At 45.5% G+C, this 26080-nt stretch overlaps 2 protein-coding genes across 4 annotated transcripts in view; one reads left to right on the top strand and one right to left on the bottom strand.

The window, feature by feature from the left end:
- Positions 1 to 7639, top strand: part of LOC141110319 (Friend leukemia integration 1 transcription factor-like) — a 77963-nt gene extending 70324 nt beyond the window's left edge. For 2 of the 3 annotated variants that reach the window (XM_073601619.1, XM_073601617.1), the window contains exons 8-9: positions 1319 to 1366; positions 6572 to 7639. In XM_073601619.1, the coding sequence (XP_073457720.1) occupies positions 1319 to 1366; positions 6572 to 7083 (560 nt within the window). In that variant the 3' untranslated portion in view covers positions 7084 to 7639. The remainder of the gene's footprint in view (positions 1 to 1318; positions 1367 to 6571) is intronic. The other variant, XM_073601618.1, reaches the window with a different exon arrangement.
- A 16261-nt stretch (positions 7640 to 23900) lies between these two features.
- The window catches only part of RBM42 (RNA binding motif protein 42), a gene marked incomplete in the record, with an annotated part of 4727 nt that continues 2547 nt past the window's right edge, over positions 23901 to 26080 (bottom strand). Inside the window, 1 exon segment of the mRNA XM_073601616.1 lies at positions 23901 to 25847. Within this exon segment, the coding sequence (XP_073457717.1) occupies positions 25497 to 25847 (351 nt within the window).

Genomic DNA, 26080 nt, shown 5'->3' with positions numbered 1-26080 from the left:
TAGAAGTTTGATATTGGGAACTCGATTAAACCATGACTTTATAGAGATGTTGGTTGCGAAGACGAAGACCTGACTCCAATTCATCCCGAAGAGGTTCAGTAGAGTTGGGTTTAGGGCTTTGTGCAGGACTCTTGAGTTCCTCCACACCAAACTGGTTAAACCATGTCTTTATGGAACTTGTATGGTACACAGAAAGCCTGACTGGCATTTAGTGTTTCAATTCATCCTGAAGGTGTTCAGTAGGGTTGAGGTCAGGTCTCTGCGCAGAACTCTTGGGTTCTTCCACACCAATCTGGTCAAACCATGTCTTTATGGAGCTGGCTTTCTACACAAGGACACCGTCGTGGTGGACTAGAAAAGGGTCTTCACCAAACTGTTACCACAAGGTTGAAAGAGCCCAGTTGCCTACAATGGTGGTTCCCAAACTTCGTCCTCAAGTACCCTTGGCAGGCTGTGTTTTGAGATTTGAGGTTGGGAACTTGCTTTTCTCCTTCCAAACTCATGTCTTAATGAGTATGTTGGATGAGAAGACCTGACTCCAATTCATCCCAAAGATATTCAGTAGGGTTTAGGTCAGAGCTCTGTGCAGGACACCTGAGTTCCTCCACACCAAACTCATAAAATCATATCTTTATGGAGATGTTGGTTAAGAAGACCTGACTCATTCCAATTCATCCCAAAGGTATTTAGTAGGGATGAGGTCAGAGCTCTGTATACGACACCTGAGTTCCTCCACACCAAACTCAAAACATATGGAGATGTTGGTTGAGAAGACCTGACTCATTCCAATATATCCCAAAGGTGTTCAGCAGGGTTGAGGCTAGGGCTCTGTGCAGGACTCTTGAGTTCCTCCACACCAAACTGGTCAAAATATGTCTTTATGGAGCTGGATTTGTACACAGGGGCACCATCCATGGTGGAATAGAAAAGGGTCTTCACCAAACTGTTACTACAAGGATAGAAGAGCACAATTGTCTACAATGTCTTTGTATTATAAAGCATTAAGAGAACCCTTCACTGGAAACACCTGAACCCCATCATACGGATGGGGGTTCCTGTGCTTTTGGTCTTATAGTGTATTTAGTACACCACAGTGAAAACCTCCCCCACGGGACTAAAAAAAATGAGTCAAAATCTATCGTAGCAGGTAATAAGGTTTCCTGGGTCTGACCCAGACCTGTCACTCTTATGCAGTTTTCTTCATTTTTAGCTGTTGGGTTGAGCCACTCTATGGCATCTTATAAGATAGGAAGGCTTTCAATGTCTTTCCTTCTCCCCCCACCCCGACTTCTAATATTCCCATTTTTTTATTTTCCAGACCCTTATCAGGTGTTGGGGCCAACAAGCAGTCGCCTGTCCAATCCAGGTGAGTGACGCGTTAGTCAGCTTGATTGGCGTGTTCATTCTCTCCGTAGATTGAAATCATTTATTTTTTTGGAGGTGCCAATCAGTTGGCAAGGTGGGTGGAGCTGGGAACACAGATGGGTGGAGCTGGGAAAAAAATGGAGGATCTTTAGTCGTTGGAACAGGAATAGAGGGATGATCTTACATGGAGTCACCTGTTCTGGTGACTTTTTTTTTTTTTTTCAATTTTTAATTTGGGGAGATTTTTCACTTCCTTTTTATGTCTTTGGGGCAGGAACAGAGAGGTAAAATTATGGGGGGGGGGGGGGGTCCACTTTTCCACTATCTTTGTGGTCCAATAGCCTCACACACATGTCAAATGCACTGTCAGTGCAGGCTCTATGCTTGTTATAATAATCCAACCCTGAGACCAACAAAAATATTAACATTTTCCTAGAAGCCGCCATAAAACTGCACCTTAACCACCTCAATACCAGGCACTTACACCCCCTTCCTGCCCAGGCCAATTTTCAACTTTCAAGCGCTGTAAGTTTCCTCCTTCACTGATGGGCACTGATAAGCTGCACTGATGGGCACTCATAAGGCGGCACCAATGAGGTGGCACTGATGGGCATATTGCATGTTTTGTTTTTTTCTCCATAAACTGTGAATAGCTGGTTGTTAAGGAGCAGGCTGAGAAGCCGGCCGCTGTATCCTTAACAACTGATGAGCCATCAGCTGTCAGCGGGGTTGTGAGGGGCCCCCTTGTTAAAGACCCCCACAGCCACTGGCCAAGGTTGTGGGGAAGAGGCCCTTTTCCCCATCAGGGTGCTTTGGGGAAGATTGTCCCCCCCGCCCCAAAGCACCCTCCCATGTTGAGGGCATGTGGACTGGTATGGTTCGGGGGGGGTGTTTGCCTGCCCCCCCTTTCCTGACCTGCCAGGCCTGCACGCTTGGATAAGGGTTTCATATGGATTTTGGGGGGGACTCCACGCCATTTTTTTTTTTTTAAATTGGCGTGGAGTTCCCTTCAAAACCCAAAGCACCCTCCCATGTTGAGGGCATGTGGCCTGGTATGGTTTGGGGGGGGTGTTTGCCCGCCCCCCCCCCCCTTTCCGGACCTGCCAGGGCTGCATGCTCAGGTAAGGGTTTCATATGGATTTTAGGGGGGACTCCACGCCATTAAAAAAAAAAAAATTGGCGTGGGGTTCCCTTTAAAACACAAAGCACCCTCCCATGTTGAGGGCATGTGGCCTGGTATGGTTCGGGGGGTTGGGGGTGTTTGCCTGCCCCCCCCTTTCCTGACCTACCAGGGCTGCATGCTCGGATAAGGGTTTCATATGGATTTTGGGGGGGACTCCACAACATTTTTTTTTTTTTTTTAATTGGCGTGGGGCTCCCTTCAAAACCCACACTAGACCCGAAGGGCCTGGTCTGGATTTGGGGGGGGCGCATTTTTCCCCAGTTTTTTATTGCCCGCAGTTCTTTTTTTTTTTTTTTTTTGCATTCAGCTGTCAGCGGGGGAACCCTGCTGACAGCTGACGACTCATCGGTTGTTAAGGACGTGGCAGCTGGCCTCCCTGCTGCTCCTTAACAACCAGCTATTTACAGTTTGTTAAAATAAAGAAAAAAAACGCAAAAAGCATAAAAACTGCATGTAAAAAAAGCATAAAAAGAACAAGGGTTTAAAAATACAAAATGCACAGTAAAACATGCTTGAAAATCGCATCAACCGCAGCCGCATGAATGTGAAGCTAGGGTAAAAGTGGTTATGAGAATCAGGTGAATAGGAAAATCCGGCCATCCCAAAGGCCCTGCTACTAGTGACAGTAATGAGGAAAGCATCAAACTGGTGAAAACTGCACCGTGTTTATTCTGTGTTTATCACTCAGATGGATTTGGACTTTAAATCCCCGGGTAAATATTATGGTACAGAGAACACATTCATTTCCAGGCGGGGGGTCATCCTTCTAATTACCCCGCATGGCCTCCCCAAAGCTGCCCACCCCCCACATAATGTCGCTTTACCCCATAGTGAGTAGGTAAACGTCAGACTGATGTAATCCTGATCACGCAGCATCTTCTCCATGTGTCCCACTGATTGCAAGCTTCTCGGGTTTCACAGCATTCTTAATAAGTCCCCTCATGCAGGACTCCGCAGGTGGTGGTGGTGGTGGTGGTGGTGGTGGTGGTGGTGGGGGGGTATTACTTTTGGGTCTTACACCTAATTATTGGACAAGCTTGTGGGTGTTTTTATAGTGTATTTGGCTTATCACTAATTAACTCTAATTACCCTTTAATGGGTTTCCAAGCAAAGTTTTTTAGAAATGTGGGAGACGCGGCTCAGGTGGCTCTTCATCCTGGGTGGCCGGACCTCAAATATCTCCCAACAACCTGCTAAAGCTTGGAGGACGAGCGCGGCCAGGATTGTCCTGAGGACCGGCACTGTGCGGCTCTCACAGTTTTCCTGGCCGGTGGTGTACTTCCATTACTATTTGGGGGGAGAAGACTGGTTTTGGTGGAATTCAATTTTGTTGCAGGATCACAAATTCTTAATTTTGCCCACCGAGCCGCTGAAATCTGTATATGTGTGTAGCTTTTTTTTTTTTAAATTTATTTAGACCAAGATAGGAAACCCCAAAGCATTGGAGATCACCGAGGGGTAGGGGGAGCACATTGGGGCTTGGTCAATTGAAAGGGGGTAACATAAAAAATGATGCACTGGTTGTCCCCCCCCCCCCCAGTAATGCTTTCCTTACACTGGTGATCATTATGTCTCACTAGTGCCACCGTCACCCCAGTGCCAACATTTCTTTCTGCCAGTGCCACCATTATGTTTCACCAGTGCCACCATGTCCACCCCAGTGCAGCTCTGTCACTCCAGTGCCACCATTATGTTCCACCAATGCTACCCTGTCACCCCAATACCATAATTATGTTTTACCAGTGCCACCTTGTCACCCCAATGCCACCATTATAATTCACCAGTGCCACCCTGTCACCCCAGTGCCAACAATTTATTCCACCAGTGTCACCCCACCACTCCAGTGCCACCATTATGTTTCACCAGTGCTGCCATGTCCCCCCCCCAGTGCCACCCTGTCACCCCAATGCCACCATTATGTTTTACCAGTGCCACCACGTCACTCCAATGCCACCATTATAATTCAACAGTGCCACCATGTCACTCCAGTGCCACTACTATGTTCCACCAGTGCCACCCTGTCACCCCAGTGCCACCATGTTCCTCCCCAGTGCCACCATTACTTTTCACCAATGCCAATACCATAATTATGTTTTACCAGTGCCACCTTGTCACCCCAATGCCACCATTATAATTCACCAGTGCCACCCTGTCACCCCAGTGCCAACAATTTATTCCACCAGTGTCACCCCACCACTCCAGTGCCACCATTATGTTTCACCAGTGCTGCCATGTCCCCCCCCCCAGTGCCACCCTGTCACCCCAATGCCACCATTATGTTTTACCAGTGCCACCACGTCACTCCAATGCCACCATTATAATTCAACAGTGCCACCATGTCACTCCAGTGCCACTATTATGTTCCACCAGTGCCACCCTGTCACCCCAGTGCCACCATGTTCCTCCCCAGTGCCACCATTACTTTTCACCAATGCCACTACGTCTCCCCCCACCCCCAGGCCACCCTGTCACTTCAGTGCTATCATTATGTTCCACCAGTATGTCCAACCAGTGCCACCATGCCCCCCCCCCCCCCAGTGCCAAAATTATGTTTCACCAGTGCCACCATGTCCCTCCCAGTGCCACCCTGTCATCCCAGTGCCTGCATTGTTTTACCAGTGCCACCATGTCACCCCCAATGCCACCACTATAATTCACCAGTGCCACCATGTCCCCCCAGTGCCACCCTGTCACCCCAGTGCCAACATTATGTTTTACCAGTGCCATCATGTCATCCCAGTGCCAACATATCACCCTCAATGCCACCACTATAATTCACCAGTGCCACCATGTCCCCCCCCCGCCCCAGTGCCACCCTGCCACTCCAGTGCCAACATTATGTTTTACCAGTGCCACCATGTCACCCCCAATGCCATCAGTGCCACCATGTCCCTCCCAGTGCCACCCTGTCACCCCAGTGTCAACATTGTTTTACCAGTGCCACCATGTCACCCCAATGCCACCCTTATAATTCACCAGTGCCACCATGTGCCACCCTGTCACCCCAGTGCCAACATTATGTTTTACCAGTGCCACCATGTCACCCCCAATGCCACCATTATGTTCCACCAGTGCCACCATGTGCCACCCTGTCACCCCAGTGCCACCTCTATGTTTTACCAGTGCCACCATGCCCCCCCCCCCCCCCAGTGCCACCATTATGTTTAATCAGTGCTGCTGTGTCTATCCCCTCCCCACCCCCATCCTGAATTGTGTTCATTCCGGATTATTTTGTATAGAGGTTTGTGAATGCTCCCGGTAGCTGTCATCTCCATATTGGGAATGTGATCGGTATTTCTGGTATTGATTGGTTGGCCTTAAAGTGATTGTGGAAGAGGAACAGCGAAGCGCAGTCACTGCTCAGTAATACAAAGCAGGAAGCAAACCAAGCGAAATATTATGTAACAATCCTTTGTACAGAGTCAGAAGATTATTATTTCCAAAGTGTCTGTCCAGCCAAAAAAAACCCCAAAAAACATGTTATTCTAGTTTTGGATGGAGAGGGGAAGTATTAGAACCCCTGTCAGGTTTTTACTGCTTTCTAGCCTCACTTTCTGTCTTGTTGACAATTGTTTCACGGAGACAAAAATCGAGGTACTGAAAAAGAGGCCAAGGAACCAAGGGGTGTATTTGTAATAAAACTTGCAGAGCTATTCATTCTTCAAAACTGCGTGTACATTCGTTCTGTGCAACTGGAGGTTAAATCGAACGTTACTAGGCTATTTAGTTCCGGGTTGCATGTTATTCATTCATAAAGGACAGAGTGAAATACTGCACTATGGCCACTAGATGGAGCTGATGAGTATTTATTTACTGTGATCGGCAGCGCCATCTAGTGGCCATAATGTGGTATCTTCCAGATAATCTCTGTTCTTTATGAATGAATAACATTCGACCTGGGGAGAAAAAAAAGACTAATAACATTCATACATGCAGTTTAATGTGGCGAAAAGCTTTGATTTTTTTTTTTAATGATTTATGTTTGCATTTGTCATTGACCCTCCCTCTCGTACTCCCCCACAGGCAGCGGACAGATCCAGCTCTGGCAGTTCCTCCTCGAGCTTTTATCCGACAGCGGCAACTCCGGCTGCATCGCCTGGGAGGGCCTCAACGGGGAGTTCAAGATGACGGACCCGGACGAGGTGGCGCGGCGCTGGGGGGAGCGCAAGAGCAAGCCCAACATGAACTACGATAAGCTAAGCCGGGCTCTGCGCTATTACTACGACAAGAACATCATGAGCAAGGTGCACGGCAAGCGCTACGCCTACAGGTTCGACTTCCAGGGGATCCAGCTGGTCCAACAAGCGCACAACAGCGACTCCGCCGTCTGCAAGTACACGGAGGGGATCTATTACTCGCAGCAGGCCAAGCCCCCGGGGCCTCTGCCGTCGCACCACAGTCAGCCGCAGAGCCTGCCCGCCCTCATACCCGTGCAGTACTTCGGCACGCCACCGGGGGGCGGACTGTACCCGAGCCAGGGAGTGGCCAAGCAACACGGCGGTCAGCTGGGGTCACACCTGAGCAATTACTACTGACCCTGAGCGGATGGGGCGTCTAAAAAATAAAAAAATAAAAATTTTAAAATGGGGGCGGGACTAAATTACTGAGCGCGCCCAGGAACTACCGGAAAGGGCATTTCAAATTTTAAGGACTCGGAATTTATAAGACCACATGACCCCCATCACCTGGCTCCGTCCAATGGGATCACACGACCTCATGAAAGGGGCAGCGGGGGGGGGGGGGGGGGGGGGTGATCACATGATCCAGTGCACTCTCCTCGTCTACTTCTAACAACTGCTGCAGATTGGCAGTTAATAGTGAAGATTTACAGAGACAATAAAGGACTTTGTTCCATTCCATGAAACGCGGCCAAAAAAAAAAAAAAAGATGAAAAGCCTGTTTTTGTATTTTATGGACAAGGCGAAGCCTGTAGGAGGAGTTATCCTGGGGTTCAGCAGCCCCCTCAACCCCTCCCCCCCCCCCCCCGCCCGCTCTGGGCCAGATTTACCGGACTTTTTAACTTTTTCTATGTTTGTTTTTTCTTGTTGTATGTATTTTTTACATCTCATTAAACGCATTATATGTCTTTTATTTTTGTACTATATTGCAAATCTGTTCATTCTCTTCCTTCACAAACCACGTAACAAATACCAAACGTTGTTACTGAAAGTGTATCAGACATATATCTCCTGAAGGATGGCGCCATCTTTGTTCAGGCATCACCCAGGGTCAGAGATGGTACCAGTCATGTAAATCTTGGTGCCTTTTCAATTCTTGCATGGTTTGTTTGTGCATTTTTGTGCCTTTTTCTGGCCTTTTTTTCTGTGCTTTTTTGTGGGGGTTTTTTGGTGCTTTTTTAATGCTTTTTTTTCTGTGCCTTTTTGATGTTTTTTTTTCATATTTAATGTAAATCTTGGTGCCTTTGCAATTCTTGCATTTTTTTTTTGTGTTTTTGTGCCTTTTTTTGCTTTTTTTTCTGTGCTTTTTTGTTTTTTCTGTGCTTTTTCATGCTTTTAGTGCCTTTATGTTACTTTTTGTTTTTCATGCATTTTTATGCTTTTCTCTTTTCTCTTCTCTTATGCTTTTCTCTGTGATCTTTCTGTGCCTTTTTGTGCTGTTTTTTTGTGCTTCTTTTCTGTGCCTTTTTATGCTGTTTTTTTATGCTTTTTTTCCTGTGCTTTTTTTTGTGCTTTTTTTCTGTGCTTTTTCAGCCTTTTTTGTGGGCTTTATGTTGCATTTTTTGTTTTTTGTTTTTCTGTGCTTTTTTCGTGCATTTTTACTCTTTTCTCTGTGCTTTTTCTGTGCCTTTTTGTGCTTTTTTTGTGCCTTTTGTGCTGTTTTTTGTGCTTCTTTTCTGTGCCTTTTTAATGCTGTTTGTGCCCTTTTATTTATGCTTTTAGCTTTTCTGGTATGGAAGTGGTTAATCTGTCATGTCATCCAATGTACAGGGGTGTCTTCCAAGACCCCCCCCCCCCCCTCCTCCATCAATGATGGCGGCCGGGCAATTAGCAGCTGACAAGAGATAGAGAAGGTGACAAGGTATATAAGGAGAGTGACGTCCAGGACCCCACATCCTGCCTCCTCTGACACCCCTCTTCCTGTGCACACTCTCATACACAGCTGCCTTCCTGTTTACCAGGATATGGGACAATGGACACCCCCCCCCCCCCCCCAGAACCCTCTGCGCTCCATTGTCAGATGGCAGAAACTGATAGGGCGTTCAGATCATCCAACTCAGCAACAACACCGGGGGGGGGGGGGTGTGACGCGGCACCCTATTATTATTATTATACAGGATTTATACAGCTCCAACAGTGTGTGCCGAGCTTTACAAAATAAAGGGAGACAGTAGAGTTACAGTACAATTCCAGCATTAGGAGGGTCCTGAGAGCTTACAATCTATTGAATATAATGCTTTATTTTATAAAGCGACAGTGCATGGATGACGGGGCACTATGTGTCTTATTTTATAAAGTGACAGCACATGGAGGACAGGGCACTATGTGTCTTATTTTATAAAGTGACGGCACATGGAGGGTGGAGCACTATATGTCTTATTTTATAAAGTGATGGCACATGGAGGACGGGGCACTATGTGTCTTATTTTATAAAGTGACGGCACGTGGAGGACCGGGCACTATGTGTCTTATTTTATAAAGTGACGGCACATGGAGGACGGGGCCCTATGTGTCTTATTTTATAAAGTGACGGCACATGGAGGACGGGGCACTATGTGTCTTATTTTATAAAGTGACGGCGCATGGGGGGTGGGGCCCTATGTGTCTTATTTTATAAAGTGACGGCACATGGAGGGTGGAGCACTATGTGTCTTATCTTATAAAGTGACGGCGCATGGGGGGTGGGGCCCTATGTGTCTTATTTTATAAAGTGACGGCACATGGAGGGTGGAGCACTATGTGTCTTATTTTATAAAGTGACGGCACGTGGAGGACCGGGCACTATGTGTCTTATTTTATAAAGTGACGGCACGTGGAGGACCGGGCATTATGTGTCTTATTTTATAAAGTGACGGCACATGGAGGACGGGGCCCTATGTGTCTTATTTTATAAAGTGACGGCACGTGGAGGACCGGGCACTATGTGTCTTATTTTATAAAGTGACGGCACATGGAGGACGGGGCCCTATGTGTCTTATTTTATAAAGTGATGGCACATGGAGGACGGGGCACTATGTGTCTTATTTTATAAAGTGACGGCACATGGAGGACGGGGCACTATGTGTCTTATTTTATAAAGTGACGGTGCATGGAGGATGGGGCCCTATGTGTTTTATTTTATAAAGTGATGGCACTTGGAGGGTGGAGCACTATGTGTCTTATCTTATAAAGTGACGGCGCATGGAGGACGGGGCACTATGTGTCTTATTTTATAAAGTGACGGTGCATGGAGGGTGGGGCACTATGTGTTTTATTTTATAAAGTGACAGCGCATGGAGGATGGGGTACTATATGTCTTATTTTATAAAGTGACGGCGCATGGAGGGTGAGGCCCTATGTGTCTTATTTTATAAAGTGACAGAGCAGTGGGGGGGGGGAGGGCATTATATCAACTTGAAAATAAAATAACTGCAGCGCTCACAAAAATACATACATCATAAATAGTTATGATTCAAAAAAGTGTAAAAAGATTAATCAAATAGTGATGTGAAAATCTATAAAAAACGTCCCATATATAAAGTGCTTTTTGCTCCAATCATTATAAGTGCAATAGTGCTCCAAACTTTAAGTGACCCGCACCCCTCCTGTGTCCCCTCACACCAAATGGAATGGACCTCTGGCTTTTCAGTCTGGGGGTCATTCAAGCTGAATCGCTGGCCAGAAATGGCAATCCTCAGAAAGATCCAATGGAGATCTCTCCCCCCCCCCCCCCCCCCACGTGATTGGTCAAATATAGGTAATGGCACCAAAAATAGAGAAAAGGGGACTAATAGTGCCGTACAATTTGACAGGCATTTATTGCGCAAAAGTTAGACTGGTACTCACAAGACAGAGAAGTAAAACACGCATATCACAATGCAAGGAGCAAAACCAGGAAACGCCGCATCCAGTGCACGTTCCACCGAAAACCGGTAGCGGCGTCGTCTGGACTCGGCACCGGAATTTACGCCAACGCGTTTCACCCTCCCACAAGGCTTTTTTTTTTTTACATTATATCCACTAGACTTGCCTACAAATAAAGCTTTCTTTTGGCGGTATTTGATCACCTCTTTTTGTGCTATAAACAAAAAAAGACCGACAATTTTGAAATAAATAAATAAATAAATAAAAATAAATTTTAATAAAAATAAACAATATTTTTTTTTGTTTCTGCTATAAAAAAATCCAATAAAAAAAACTTGAAAAAAAATTTAATTTCTTCATCAACTTAAGCCAATATGTATTATTTTTGGTACATATTTTTGGTTAAAAAAAAAAATCCCAATAAGCGTATATTGATTGGTTTACGCAAAAGTTATATCGTCCACAACAATGTTTTTTTTTTTTTTTTTTTTCACTAGTAACGGCAGCAAATCAGCAACTTTTCGCGGAACTCTCATAATGGGCACAGCAGGTGTACAGACCCGGGAACTCAGCACAGGGATGATGGGAACCCCTCATAATGGGCAAAATTGATGGACTTTTTTCCCCCCACAAATAGAGCTTGCTTTTGCTGTGCTATTTTTTGTGCTATAAAGAAAAAAAAGACCGACAATTTTGAAAAAGAAAAAAAAAAAAAAAAACAATATTTTTTTATTCTGCTATAAAAAATATCCAATAAAAAAAACTTGGAAAAAAAATGTCTTCATCAATTTAAGCCAATATATATTCTGCTGCATGTTTTTGGGAAAAATATATAGCGGCTGCAAACTATGGGATAGATTTTTTATTTGTTTATTTATTTTTTTTACTAGTAATGGCGGCAAATCAGCGACTTATAGCGGGACTGCTACATCGCGGCGGACAGTCGGGACACTAACTGGCACTTTTTTTGGGGACCAGTGACACTAATACAGTGATCAGTGCTAAAAATATGCACTGTCACTGTACTAATTACATTGGTAGGGAATGCCCCGGGGGGGGGTTAACAACAGGGGCGATCAAAGGGTTAAACGTGTTCCATGGGGAGTGTTTGCTAACTGTGGGGGAGGTGCTTGTGCCAGGGGGGAAGGCACTGATCCATGTCTCTGCTTTGTGGGAACACAGGATCCATGCCTTCCCTACTGACAGGTCGCCATTCTGCCTGTGTTACCGAACGTTCGGCGGGCATTTGGGTTCGCGGGAACCGCTGGTTGGCTTCCACTGTGTAGAATCACAGCGGGGGGAGGGGGAGCCGTTGGTGGCGCACACTCGTGCCCGATCCCCGGAAGTGCAGGATCACGTATGTATACACGCGGTCCTGCGCAGCGCGGTCGCCCTGCAGCAGTAAAACTGTTATAGAGCGATCGGCAAGTGGATATTAATAAATTATGTTTCTCCCACTTCCTTCGCACTCGATTGGATATTAGAAGCGAGGACGCACTTCTCCAAAAGGAACATTCACTTATACTGTAAGCTTCTAATTCCTGTAGTAATGCTGGGTTCATACCAGCGCATGGGCATTGGGCGCAACCTACAAAAACACGCATGTTGCATGTTGTGGTGCAATTCATTCATAATGGTATGGTAAAGAACTATGGGGCGCGGTGGTGTGCTGCCTTTCAAAGAAAGAACGTACAACCATTTTTTTTTTTTTGGTACATAAATGGTCAAATGAATGGTTTCCCGAGTACAACGCACATTAACACGCGAAGTAACACGATAAACGCCCTTTGTGTGAACACGGCCTAAAATCACCCCCCCACCGCCTTCCAGCCACATCCACTGCGAGAAGCACTTCCTCATTAAAGTTGTGAGTAAAACTTTTTTTTTTTTTTTCTATTTTTGGATACGGTAGGGGGGGAAAGGTTAACAGCTCTGTCAATTTTTTTTTTCTTTGCTCCAAAAACGACAGAAGTGCCAGGACTTCGAAGCATATTCATTCAATAAAATGGAAAAAAAAATATAAAATTAATAATGACCATTATTTTTATTATTATTGATAATAACGTTATTACTATTAATGTTATTGGTTAATATTAGTATTATTAATACTAATAATATTATTATTGATTAATATTATTATCTGTGTTAATTATATTAATGTATTATTAATAATGATAAAAAAAACTAATAAATACATTTATTAATAAAATAAATAACTTATTTTTATTATTAATGATAATAATTTTATTACTAGAATAATATTATTATTATTGATTAATATTATTACTATTATCTGTGTTATTAATTTATTATTAATAATGATTAAAAAAAACTAATAAATGCATTTAATAATAAAATAAATAATAACTTATTTTTATTATTAATGATAATATTATTACTAGAATAATATTATCGGTTAGTATTATTAATACTAATAATATTATTATTATTGATTATTATTACTATTATCTGTGTTATTATTATATTAATTTATTATTAATAATGATAAAAAATAATACTTTTATTAATAAAATAAATAACTTATTTTTAATGGTAATATTATTACTAGAATAATATTATTGTTATTGGTTGGTATTATTAATACTAATATTATTATTATTGATTAATATTATTACTATTATCTGTTATCAATTATATTAATTTATTATTAATAATAATTAAAAAAACGCATTTAATAATAAAATAAATAATAGCTTATTTGTATTATTAATGATAATATTACTAGAATATTATTGTTATTGGTTAGTATTAATATTATTATTATTATTGATTAATATTATTACTATTATCTGTTTTATTAATTTATTAATTTATTATTAATAATGATAAAAAAAAACTAATAAATGCATTTAAAAATAAAATAAATAATAACATATTTTTATTATTAATGATAATATTATTACTAGAATAATATTATCAGTTAATATTATTAATACTAATATTATTATTATTATTATTGATTAATATTACTATTATCTGTGTTATTAATTATATTCATTTATTATTAATAATGATAAAAAAAATGAATAAATACATTTATTAATAAAATAAATAACTTATTTTTAATGGTAATATTATTACCAGAATGTTATTGGTTAGTATTATTAATACTAATATTACTGATTAATATTATTACTATTATCTGTTATCAATTATATTAATTTATTATTAATAATGATTAAAAAAACACGTGTTAATAAAATAAATAATAACTTATTTTTATTATTAATGATAATAATATTATTACTAGAATAATATTATTGTTATTGGTTAGTATTATTAATACTAATAATAATATTATTATTGATTAATATTATTATCTGTTATTATATAAATGTATTATTAATAATGATAAAAATAAAAAAATATATATTATTATAATTATTCAAGGGGCTCACTGGCTCTGGTTAGGCTACTCATGAAAACAAGCCTCACCATCAGTGGGCACCCAGAAAGTGACTTTAGAACATTAAATCAGGACAGGAGCACCAGACCAAATGATGAAAGATTCAGAGCAGTTTTAATGATTAAATTGCATAGAGCACCTTCCTTCATCATGGCGATAAAACAGCTATGATGTCTCACAAACTCTGGAGATATTTTGGGGGTTGAGCCCTCAAAGTGTGTTGGCTGTTTTATGGAATTATATGATGGGGAACTCAGCACAGGGATGGTGAGAACCCCTCATAATGGGTACAGCGGGTGTACAGACCAGGGAACTCAGCACAGGGATGGTGGGAACTCCTCATAATGGGCACAGCGGGTGTACAGACACGGAAATTCAGCACAGGGATGGCGGGCAGGGCTGTCTTAATGAGAGGGCACACCTGGGCATTGCCCAGGGGCCCCAGCTGCATGGGGGGCCCCCTCCACTTTGCCCAAAGCAGCTGGTCCTTGAGCCCACACTGCCCTGAAATTGGGGGCCCCCATGATGGGACTGAGAGTGTTGGATACACAGGGGAGGCAGGCTGGCAGCGGGGCGCTGTGCAGAACGATACCTATTATTTCACAGCCAGCAGGGAGGGGCGGGACCGGAGAGCCATTGATGCTCTGACCCCGCCCCATGCAGCTTGAATGCTTGGGACTTGGGGGCCGCAGGGTAGGAGCTGGAGTGGGAGCTGCTGAGTCGGCAGCACTGTGAGCCCACCTGTGGAAGTGGCATTGTGGATGGTGTCATGGTGAGCCCAGCTGTCCAGCACTGTTTGCCGGGAAGGGCTTGGAATTACCGGGATGCTCCCTCCTCTGCCACTTCTTCTGCCTGCTTGATTGGTATAGGTGAGTCTAGTGCTGGAGGTGGGCACAGAGCCAAAAGTTTACATGCACTGTATCTCCACTGGAAAAGGGGGTTCTACATGGATGGAATAATAGTGCTGGTGGATATTAGGGGGATATCTGGGGTGTAGAGGGGTCAGAGTGCTGGGGGGGGATATCTGGGGTGTAGAGAGGTCAGAGTGCTGGGGGGATATCTGGGGAGTAGAGGGGTCAGAGTGCTGGGGGGGGGGATATTTCTGGGTTGTAGAGGGGTCTGAGTGCTGGGGGGATATCTGGGGGTGTAGAGGGGTCAGAGTGCTGGGGGGATATCTAGGGTGTAGAGGGGTAAGAGTGCTGGGGGATATCTGGGGTGTAGAGGGGTCAGAGTGCTGGGGGGATATCTGGGGTGTAGAGGGGTCAGAGTGCTGGGGGATATCTGGGGAGTAGAGGGGTCAGAGTGCTGGGGGGGGGGGATATTTCTGGGTTGTAGAGGGGTCTGAGTGCTGGGGGGATATCTGGGGGTGTAGAGGGGTCAGAGTGCTGGGGGGATATCTAGGGTGTAGAGGGGTCAGAGTGCTGGGGGAATATCTGGGGTGTAGAGGGGTCAGAGTGCTGGGGGGATATCTGGGGAGTAGAGGGGTCAGAGTGCTGGGGGGATATCTGGGGTGTAGAGGGGTCAGAGTGCTTGGGGGATATCTGGGGTGTAGAGGGGTCAGAGTGCTGGGGGGATATCTGGGGTGTAGAGGGGTCAGAGTGCTGGGGGGATATCTGGGGTGTAGAGGGGTCAGAGTGCTGGGGGGATATCTGGGGAGTAGAGGGGTCAGAGTGCTGGGGGGGATATCTGGGGAGTAGAGGGGTCAGAGTGCTGGGGGGATATCTTGGGTGTAGAGGGGTCAGAGTGCTGGGGGGATATCTGGGGTGTAGAGGGGTCAGAGTGCTGGGGGGATATCTGGGGTGTAGAGGGGTCAGAGTGCTGGGGGGATATCGGGGGAGTAGAGGGGTCAGAGTGCTGGGGGGATATCGGGGGAGTAGAGGGGTCAGAGTGCTAGGGGGATATCGGGGGAGTAGAGGGGTCAGAGTGCTAGGGGGATATCTGGGGTGTAGAGGGGTCAGAGTGCTGGGGGGGATATCTGGGGTGTAGAGGGGTCAGAGTGCTGGGGGGATATCTAGGGTGTAGAGGGGTCAGAGTGCTGGGGGAATATCTGGGGTGTAGAGGGGTCAGAGTGCTGGGGGGATATCTGGGGTGTAGAGGGGTCAGAGTGCTTGGGGGATATCTGGGGTGTAGAGGGGTCAGAGTGCTGGGGGGATATCTGGGGTGTAGAGGGGTCAGAGTGCTGGGGGGATATCTGGGGTGTAGAGGGGTCAGAGTGCTGGGGGGATATCTGGGGAGTAGAGGGGTCAGAGTGCTGGGGGGGATATCTGGGGAGTAGAGGGGTCAGAGTGCTGGGGGGATATCTAGGGTGTAGAGGGGTCAGAGTGCTGGGGGGATATCTGGGGTGTAGAGGGGTCAGAGTGCTGGGGGGATATCTGGGGTGTAGAGGGGTCAGAGTGCTGGGGGGATATCGGGGGAGTAGAGGGGTCAGAGTGCTGGGGGGATATCGGGGGAGTAGAGGGGTCAGAGTGCTAGGGGGATATCGGGGGAGTAGAGGGGTCAGAGTGCTAGGGGGATATCTGGGGTGTAGAGGGGTCAGAGTGCTGGGGGGGATATCTGGGGTGTAGAGGGGTCAGAGTGCTGGGGGGATATCTAGGGTGTAGAGGGGTCAGAGTGCTGGGGGGATATCTGGGGTGTAGAGGGGTCAGAGTGCTGGGGGGATATCTGGGTGTAGAGGGGTCAGAGTGCTGGGGGGATATCTGGGGAGTAGAGGGGTCAGAGTGCTAGGGGGATATCTGGGGTGTAGAGGGGTCAGAGTGCTGGGGGGGATATCTGGGGTGTAGAGGGGTCAGAGTGCTGGGGGGATATCTAGGGTGTAGAGGGGTCAGAGTGCTGGGGGGATATCTGGGGTGTAGAGGGGTCAGAGTGCTGGGGGGATATCTGGGGTGTAGAGGGGTCAGAGTGCTGGGGGGATATCTGGGGTGTAGAGGGGTCACAGTGCTGGGGGGGGGATATCTGGGGTGTAGAGGGGTCAGAGTGCTGGGGGGGGGGGATATCTGGGGTGTAGAGGGGTCAGAGTGCTGGGGGGATATCTGGGGAGTAGAGGGGTCAGAGTGCTGGGGGGGATATCTGGGGTGTAGAGGGGTCAGAGTGCTGGGGGGATATCTGGGGAGTAGAGGGGTCAGAGTGCTGGGGGGGATATCTGGGGTGTAGAGGGGTCAGAGTGCTGGGGGGGGGGATATCTGGGGTGTAGAGGGGTCAGAGTGCTGGGGGGGATATCTGGGGAGTAGAGGGGTCAGAGTGCTGGAGGGGATATCTGGGGTGTAGAGGGGTCAGAGTGCTGGGGGGATATCTGGGGTGTAGAGGGGTCAGAGTGTTGGGGGATATCTGGGGTGTAGAGGGGTCAGAGTGTTGGGGGGATATCTGGGGTGTAGAGGGGTCAGAGTGCTGGGGGGGATATCTGGGGTGTAGAGGGGTCAGAGTGCTGGGGGGGGGGATATCTGGGGTGTAGAGGGGTCAGAGTGCTGGGGGGGGGATATCTGGGGTGTAGAGGGGTCAGAGTGCTGGGGGGATATCTGGGGTGTAGAGGGGTCAGAGTGCTGGGGGGATATCTGGGGTGTAGAGGGGTCAGAGTGCTGGGGGGATATCTGGGGAGTAGAGGGGTCAGAGTGCTGGGGGGATATCTGGGGTGTAGAGGGGTCAGAGTGCTGGGGGGATATCTGGGGTGTAGAGGGGTCAGAGTGCTGGGGGGATATCTGGGGTGTAGAGGGGTCAGAGTGCTGGGGGATATCTGGGGTGTAGAGGGGTCAGAGTGCTGGGGGGATATCTGGGGAGTAGAGGGGTCAGAGTGCTGGGGGGATATCTGGGGAGTAGAGGGGTCAGAGTGCTAGGGGGATATCTGGGGTGTAGAGGGGTCAGAGTGCTGGGGGGGATATCTGGGGTGTAGAGGGGTCAGAGTGCTGGGGGATATCTAGGGTGTAGAGGGGTCAGAGTGCTGGGGGGATATCTAGGGTGTAGAGGGGTCAGAGTGCTGGGGGGATATCTGGGGTGTAGAGGGGTCAGAGTGCTGGGGGGATATCTGGGGTGTAGAGGGTCAGAGTGCTGGGGGGGATATCTGGGGTGTAGAGGGGTCAGAGTGCTGGGGGGATATCTAGGGTGTAGAGGGGTCAGAGTGCTGGGGGGATATCTGGGGTGTAGAGGGGTCAGAGTGTTGGGGGGATATCTGGGTGTAGAGGGGTCAGAGTGCTGGGGGGATATCTGGGGTGTAGAGGGGTCAGAGTGTTGGGGGGATATCTGGAGTGTAGAGGGGTCAGAGTGCTGGGGGGATATCTGGGATGTAGAGGGGTCAGAGTGCTGGGGGGATATCTGGAGTGTAGAGGGGTCAGAGTGCTGGGGGGATATCTGGGGTGTAGAGGGGTCAGAGTGCTGGGGGGATATCTGGAGTGTAGAGGGGTCAGAGTGCTGGGGGGATATCTGGGGTGTAGAGGGGTCAGAGTGTTGGGGGGATATCTGAGTGTAGAGGGGTCAGAGTGCTGGGGGGATATCTGGGGTGTAGAGGGGTCAGAGTGTTGGGGGGATATCTGGAGTGTAGAGGGGTCAGAGTGCTGGGGGGATATCTGGGGTGTAGAGGGGTCAGAGTGCTTGGGGGATATCTGGAGTGTAGAGGGGTCAGAGTGCTGGGGGGATATCTGGGATGTAGAGGGGTCAGAGTGCTGGGGGGATATCTGGAGTGTAGAGGGGTCAGAGTGCTGGGGGGATATCTGGAGTGTAGAGGGGTCAGAGTGCTGGGGGGATATCTGGAGTGTAGAGGGGTCAGAGTGCTGGGGGGGGGGGATATCTGGGGTGTAGAGGGGTCAGAGTGTTGGGGGGATATCTGGAGTGTAGAGGGGTCAGAGTGCTGGGGGGATATCTGGGATGTAGAGGGGTCAGAGTGCTGGGGGCGATATCTGGGGTGTAGAGGGGTCAGAGTGCTGGGGGGATATCTGGGATGTAGAGGGGTCAGAGTGCTGGGGGGATATCTGGGATGTAGAGGGGTCAGAGTGCTGGGGGCGATATCTGGGGGTGTAGAGGGGTCAGAGTGCTGGGGGCGATATCTGGGGTGTAGAGGGTCAGAGTGCTGGGGGGATATCTGGGATGTAGAGGGGTCAGAGTGCTGGGGGGATATCTGGGATGTAGAGGGGTCAGAGTGCTGGGGGGGGGGGGGGATATCTGGGGTGTAGAGGGGTCAGAGTGTTGGGGAGGCATCAATCTAGCAGATATATTATATGCACAGGACAGCTTTGTTACTTTATGTATGTAGTATTTTCGCAATGTTTCTTTGCTGTACAGAATGACTGTTCATGTAATTAATGTGGAGCTCCACCCAAAAGGGGAAGCTCTGCTTGTCTGCCTCCTACCTACTTGATGTCTGTTTACCTGCGCTGTCTACATTGTAGGGGCCCCACAGCATTACTTTGCCCAGGGGCCCATGATGCTATTAAGACAGCCCTGATGGTGGGAACCCTCATAATGAGCACAGCGGGTGTACAGACCCGGGAACTCAGAGAGTTCCTCAGTAGAATCACTGATAGGAGACACAGTCAGGTCCGGTCCATGTAAAACTGGCTTCATTCACTTGTAGATATAAAAAAAAATTGAGAAGTCTATAGACTCCCATTTCAGGTCTGTGAAGTGTGAAGACGATTTCTCTCTTATAAACAGCTACAATATAACTTACTGAATAAACATAATTGTTGAGAAAAGAAGAAGTGAAATAAGTACAAGTATCAATAAATAGTTTTCCCGGACAGAGAGAGATCAGCAGAGAACTTTCACTTTCTATAAATCTGTCAATGGAGCCGAAGCGTAAAAACCGGAACCCAGAAAAGGGGGGAAATGTCGTGGCAACCAGGATGTAAAGTGACTGGCAACAAACTGTAACCCGGAGCAACTAGAACCTTCCACTGATCAGAAATATATTGGGATACTTTGTACTGAGATTAACCCCTTCACCCCCTAAGGGTACACAAATGTTAATGCCCAAGCACAATTTTGCAACTTTGACAAAACGGTACATATCATCACAACTACTTTGTGCATCCGGTGGATTATACCGCATTTTTTTACATGACAAATTGGGCTTTCATTTCGTGGTAAATAGTTATGGATATCTCCTGTTTTTTTTTTTTAATTATTATCTAAGGAAATCTGGCCAAAAATAGTAAAAAAAAAAAAGTTTAAAAAAAATGTAGCTGTATATTCCTTGCTACTACCATAACCTTCCACCAAGAACAACCTAAAATAAATCCTCCTGCTCCTGACGATCGAAGTGATACCACATATGTGTATGTTAGTTGTTGTTTGTACCCGGAGTATAACCCAGAAACAACAGTGAGAATGTTGCTCATGTTAGGTTATCCCACCTAAAAACACTAAAAACACTAAAAACACTAAAAAAAAAAAAAAAAAAAAAAAAAAAAAAAGGAAATCCTACCCAAAATATACTGACCATGGCACCACTGACCAACTTGCACCAAAACAAACAAAAAAAAAAAAATACACAACAAGCATATTATTCTTGATATCACTAGGAAAAAAAAAAAGCCTTTGAAATTTGTTTGCAATAACTCCATCATTATCACCAGCAAAGCAGCTTCATTATTATCCCATTAACCAATTAAGGACCGAGCCTCTTTCTGAGATTTGTTGTTACAAGTTAAAAACAGTTTTTTTTTTTTTTTACTAGAAAATTACTTAGAAAAAAAAAAAATGTATAATGTTTGGGCGTTCTAACACCCTAGAGAATAAAATGGCGGTCGTTGCAATACTTTCTGTCACATCATATTGGTGCAGCGGTCTTACAAGCGCACTTTTTTTGGTGAAAAAATACACTTTCTGGAATTAAAAAAATAAGACAACAGTAAAGTTACCCCAATTTTTTTTTATATCGTGAAAGATAATGTTATGCCGAGTAAGTTGATACCCAACATGTCACGCTTCAAAATTGCGCCCGCTGGTGGAACGGCAACAAACTTTTACCATAAAAATCTCCATAGGCGACGTTTAAAAATTCTACAGGTTGCAAGTTTTAAGTTACGGAGGAGGTCCAGGGCTAGAATTATTGCTCTCGCTCTTCTGATCGCGGGGATACCTCACATGTGTGGTTTGAACACCGTTTTCGTATGCGGGCGCTACTCATGTATGCGTTCGCTTCTGCACGCGAGCTTGGCGGGATGGAGCGCGTTTAAAAAATTTTTTTTTCTTATTTATTTTACTTTTTTTTTTTTTTAAAACAGTGTAAAAATAAAAGTGTCACTTTTATTCCAATTAAAGGAATGTAAACATCCCTTGTAATAGAAAAAAAAGCATGACAGGTCCTCTTAAATATGAAGATCTGAGGGGTCAAAAAGACAAAAAAAAAAAGTTGTCATTTAAAAATGTTTTTTCTGAAAAGTGGCCCTTTAAGAGCTATGCTCGGAAGTGACGTTTTGACATCGCTTCCGCCCAGCAATTGTATTGAAACAGATGGGGGCCATCTTACCCTCACTCATCTCCATGCACAGCCAGTGAAAGGACCAGATCGCCTCGGCCGCTGCCGATGACTCCGGATCGCGGCGGAGGGGGGGACCCTCTCCCGCCGCTTAGACCACTTTTATCTTGTAGCGGACCACCCGCTGAAGAAGGGGATACTGGGGGTTATGGAAGCTAGCTGCTGTCATTACAACGATATCCTCCTTCAGACAGCCAACGTAAAACTGCGGTGGGCCGGTCCCGTTAAGTGGTTAAAGAAGAAGAGAATTGTGCGCTGCATTTCGAAACTTCATAATTTGCCGCGTCACGAATGTTAATTCTCCATTACGAACGCTAGTTTACAAGGCCGACCGCTTCCGGCTCGTCCTTGCTTCCAAGCATGCGCGTTTGTACTTTGGACTTTTGTCTGACGGACTTGTGTACACACGCTCGGAAAATCCGACAACAGACACATTTGTCCGCGGAAAATTTTAAAGCCTGCCATCCAACATTTGTCCGATTGAGCATACAAACGGTCGGATTTTCCTGCCAACAGCCTGTCGTCACACATTTCCCGTGGGAAAATCTGATCGTGTGTGTATGAGGCTTTAATCATTAAGAATCGAGATCGCGATTCTTTCCCCTCCCGATCTTAACGAAGCATTTTCCCGATTATATGCAAAGTTCTCTGCTCGAAGCCAACAGCTGTCAAAAAAAAAAAAAAAACAGGCAGTCTGCCAAGTTTCAAAACATTCCTCAGCCACTGAGCTAACTTATAAATATTGTAATGTTTTGTTCTTTAGAACAGATCAAAGGAATGAACTTCGATCTGTAAATGAGGGAAATTTAACCACTTGAAGACTAAACTTTATCTGACACTTGTTGGTTTTCAAGTTAAAATCAGAATTTTTTGCTAGAAAATTACTTAGAACCCTAAATAAATACATTATATATATATATATAAATATATATATATATATATAATATATATATATATATATATAGAGAGAGAGAGAGAGAGAGAGAGAGAGAGAGAGAGAGAGAGAGAGAGAGAGAGAGAGAGAGAGAGAGAGAGAGAGAGAGAGAGAGAGAGAGAGAGAGAGAGAGAGAGAGAGAGAGAGAGAGAGAGAGAGAGAGAGAGAGAGAGAGAGAGAGAGAGAGAGAGAGAGACACACATACTCCTTTTTTTTTTAGCAGGGACCATAGAGAAAAAAAAAAAAATGGTGGTTGTTGCAATATTTTCTATCGCACTGTATTTGCTCAGCAGTCTTTCAAATGGAATCTTTTTGTGAAGTTTATAATGTGAAAGCTGATGTTATACGCCGTGAGAATCGTGATCTTTATCCTAAGCAAAAAAAATAAATCTTTTTTGCCACAATCGTGCAGCTCTACTTTGGGAGTATCTCCCCAAAAATGCAGGGGATGCCAAAATCTGACTTGTATCTTAGTGCAGACTTTTGAGAGAAATCAGTGAGCCAATCATGCAAACAGGAAATCACTAATTTTGGGGGGGGGGGGGGCGTTCTGTATACCATCTGTGTACAGAGCGCCTCCAGGTGGCCATATTGCATTTAAGACCTCTTTCACACTGAGGCGCTTTACAGGCGCTACATGGCTAAAAATAGCGCCTGTAAAAGCGCCGCTCCTGTCTCTCCAGTGTGGAAGCCCGAGGGCTTTCACACTGGAGCGGTGCGCTTGCAGGACGTTAAAAAAAACTCCTGCAAGCAGCATCTTTTGAGCGGTGAAGGAGTGGTGTATACACCGCTCCTGCCCATTGAAATGAATGGGCAGCGTGGCTATACGCTTTGCGGTGGTTTATAACCTTTCTCGGCCGATAGCGGGGCGCTTTTTACCCCCCCCACGTGCGCAAATAGCGCCGCAAAATTGACAGTAAAGCGCCAAAGATGGCGGCGCTTTACCGCTGACGCACCCACCGCCCCCGTGTGAAAGGGGCCTTACAGAAATTTACAGCGGCTGTAGATTGAAAAGGAAAGCTCATGTAGCTCCCGCTACAGTTACCAGCGGCTAATGGAAAGCTCCCGATCGAGCTTTTCGATCATGTGACCGATCTGACAGCCAGTCAGAGCGGTCACATGATCATAAACCCCCCCCCCCCGGCATCTGAAACCCCCTGGCGAAGGGGTGAAGCTACATTCATACAGGCAATTATGGGGTATGCAGTGGGCACGTGCGTCAGGGATCACAGGGGTATGAGAGAGGCTGCTGCCGGGGAAGCCTGTAGAAATGAATGGCAGGCGACACCTGTGGCTGAAAACAAAATGAGCCATCGTTCGATGCAACCTTTCTGCATCCAGGGAGGATCATCTGTCCTCAGCCACAAGTAATGGCTCCATGTGTGATTACATGCAGACAGACGCCGCCACTCTCACCCTGGCCAATCATTTTCACAGGTTTCCCAGCCACAGCTGTCTGCATACACCTCGGATCCCCAACACAGGAATCCACTCCTAACTGTCCATGTGAATGTGGCCTGAAGGATCCAGTTTATATATACAGACAGACTTGCAAAAATAGCACAATCGTTTTTTATTTACACTGTACATGAGGTCACATCAGCCAGAACACAAGGGGGTCCTCACAGACTGGAACAGAAAAAAAAAAAAAAAAAAAGGAAGGAAGGGAGTCTAAGAGAATTCAGCTAAAAATGGAATATGCTTTAAAAAAACAACCCACTTACAAATCAGACATGTGCACTGCCGAAAAAATGTGTTCGTTTTCACTTAATTTTTTTTTTTGGGTCATTCGTTATGATCGCAATTCGTAAATTTGAAAAAATTTGTATATCCGAAAATAGGAAAGAAAATCCAAAAAAATTCTGAAAGAACGAAATCCGAAAAATTCTAAATAACTAATAATAACCATTTATTAAAATTATAGGTATTGGAATTTCCTTTCAAATTTTGCTGCTAGCGAACGTAACGAATCCGAATTTTTCCGAAGTACGAATTATCCAAGATAACAAAATGCCGAATCTAAACAAATAGAACGGAACGAATTCATAAATAAAACCATTTTATTATTTATTATTATTAATGCGTTACATTCCATTCGTTTAGATGCGGCATTCGTTAATTTGATCATTTAGAATTCACGACGTTATTATTAGTTATCATTTCAGATTTTTGAATTTTCAAATTTTACGAATATTCTGAAAATTTGTTTAAAAACGGGTTCCCTTAATTTGGATGTTTCCGAATTAACGAATTTGTCAAAAAACAAAATTTGCAACAAAACGAATTGCACATGTCTATTACAAATCAACCCTTTACTATATATCAGGGATATGCAATTAGTGGACCTCCAGCTGTTGCAGAACTACAAGTCCCATGAGGCATAGAAAGACTCTGACAGCCACAAGCATGACACCCAGAGGCAGAGCATGATGGGGCTTGTAGTTTTGCAACAGCTGGAGGTTCGCTAATTGCATATCCCTGCTATATACTGTATGTCACATGTACTGTTTGAAGTGATGTAAGACTTCTTCAGGCCTGTAGGTGGTGCTGCAGGAGACTTCTTGCTCTCTAGGATGAGCAGTTGGTTGAAAAAAAAAAAGAAAAATGTAGCGCACAGCACCCTCTGCTGGGCACGCTGCATAATGCAACCTATTGGAACTGGCTTTACTTGTGTGAAAAGCACGATGGCAGCGCCCATAGAAGGAACAACCAGATCTTAAGAGACAGACAGGAGCAGCGTGATGGGTCCCACGATAGGTCAGCGTGATGGGTCCTACGATAGGTCAGCGTGATGGGTCCCCCCATCAGTGGCCAATTACCTGCAACTAATCTACACTCTTCTGCATTACAAGCATGGCTTGCCTATGTCAGCTGGAGGGCACATAAGGGTACTCTTGCGGACCCCCCCCCCCTGCCCCAGTGGTCACAAGGGTGGGATCCCCTCCTTGGGCCTGCAAAATACTCCTAATATAGCAATGTAGCAAATACACATTTCTTTATAGGCAGGGAGGGCGAGAGCAATGCAAAGGTGGCCAATAACTGCTTGTCTGGACTTGGGCTTTAAATAAACTGAAATTGGTTCACAACGTTCAGATTAAAAATTAAAAATAAAGTTTCACAAAAAAAAAATAAAAAAAAATAAGTGGGGTAAAACAAAGGAAGTAAACGTCTCTCTGCACTGGACTTGCCAGCAGCAAAGCAGATATTGATATTACATCTGTCCGTCTCTTCCCAGGAGTCTGCCATAAACCAGTGCTCTCTCTGTGCAGGGAATTGTGGGTAACAGCCAGAGGGCGCTGGGCCTGCGAGACTCTAACCAGTCCAAAATCTTCTCCGATTATCTCAGGCCAAGCTTCTTCTTTTCTTTCTGTTTTTTTGCGCACCACGTCAATGTTACGATCCTTCCACATACTCTTCCTAAGTTTGATGGGACGGGAGCCCACGTATTTACCTGGGAGGAATAGAAAAGCATCAGTCAATACCTATAGGTAAAACCAGAGAAAAAAAAAAAAAAACTGCACCAAGAGCCCAAAAGTGAGATGTCTGAGGTCCCCCTGCCGATGTCTCACGTGACGAAACGCATAGGGCGGAGCCGGAAAACACACCTCACAGGGCATGTGCGAAAACAGCCATGGCCATCTTACGCTGCACGTTTTTTTTTTTTTTTTTTTATCACTTTTATTAT

This window comes from Aquarana catesbeiana, linkage group LG10 (genome assembly GCF_042186555.1).
Source record: "Aquarana catesbeiana isolate 2022-GZ linkage group LG10, ASM4218655v1, whole genome shotgun sequence".
Taxonomy (NCBI): Eukaryota; Metazoa; Chordata; class Amphibia; order Anura; family Ranidae; genus Aquarana; species Aquarana catesbeiana.
Note: the sequence above shows the minus strand (reverse complement) of the source record. Positions and strands in the feature narration are given on the sequence as shown.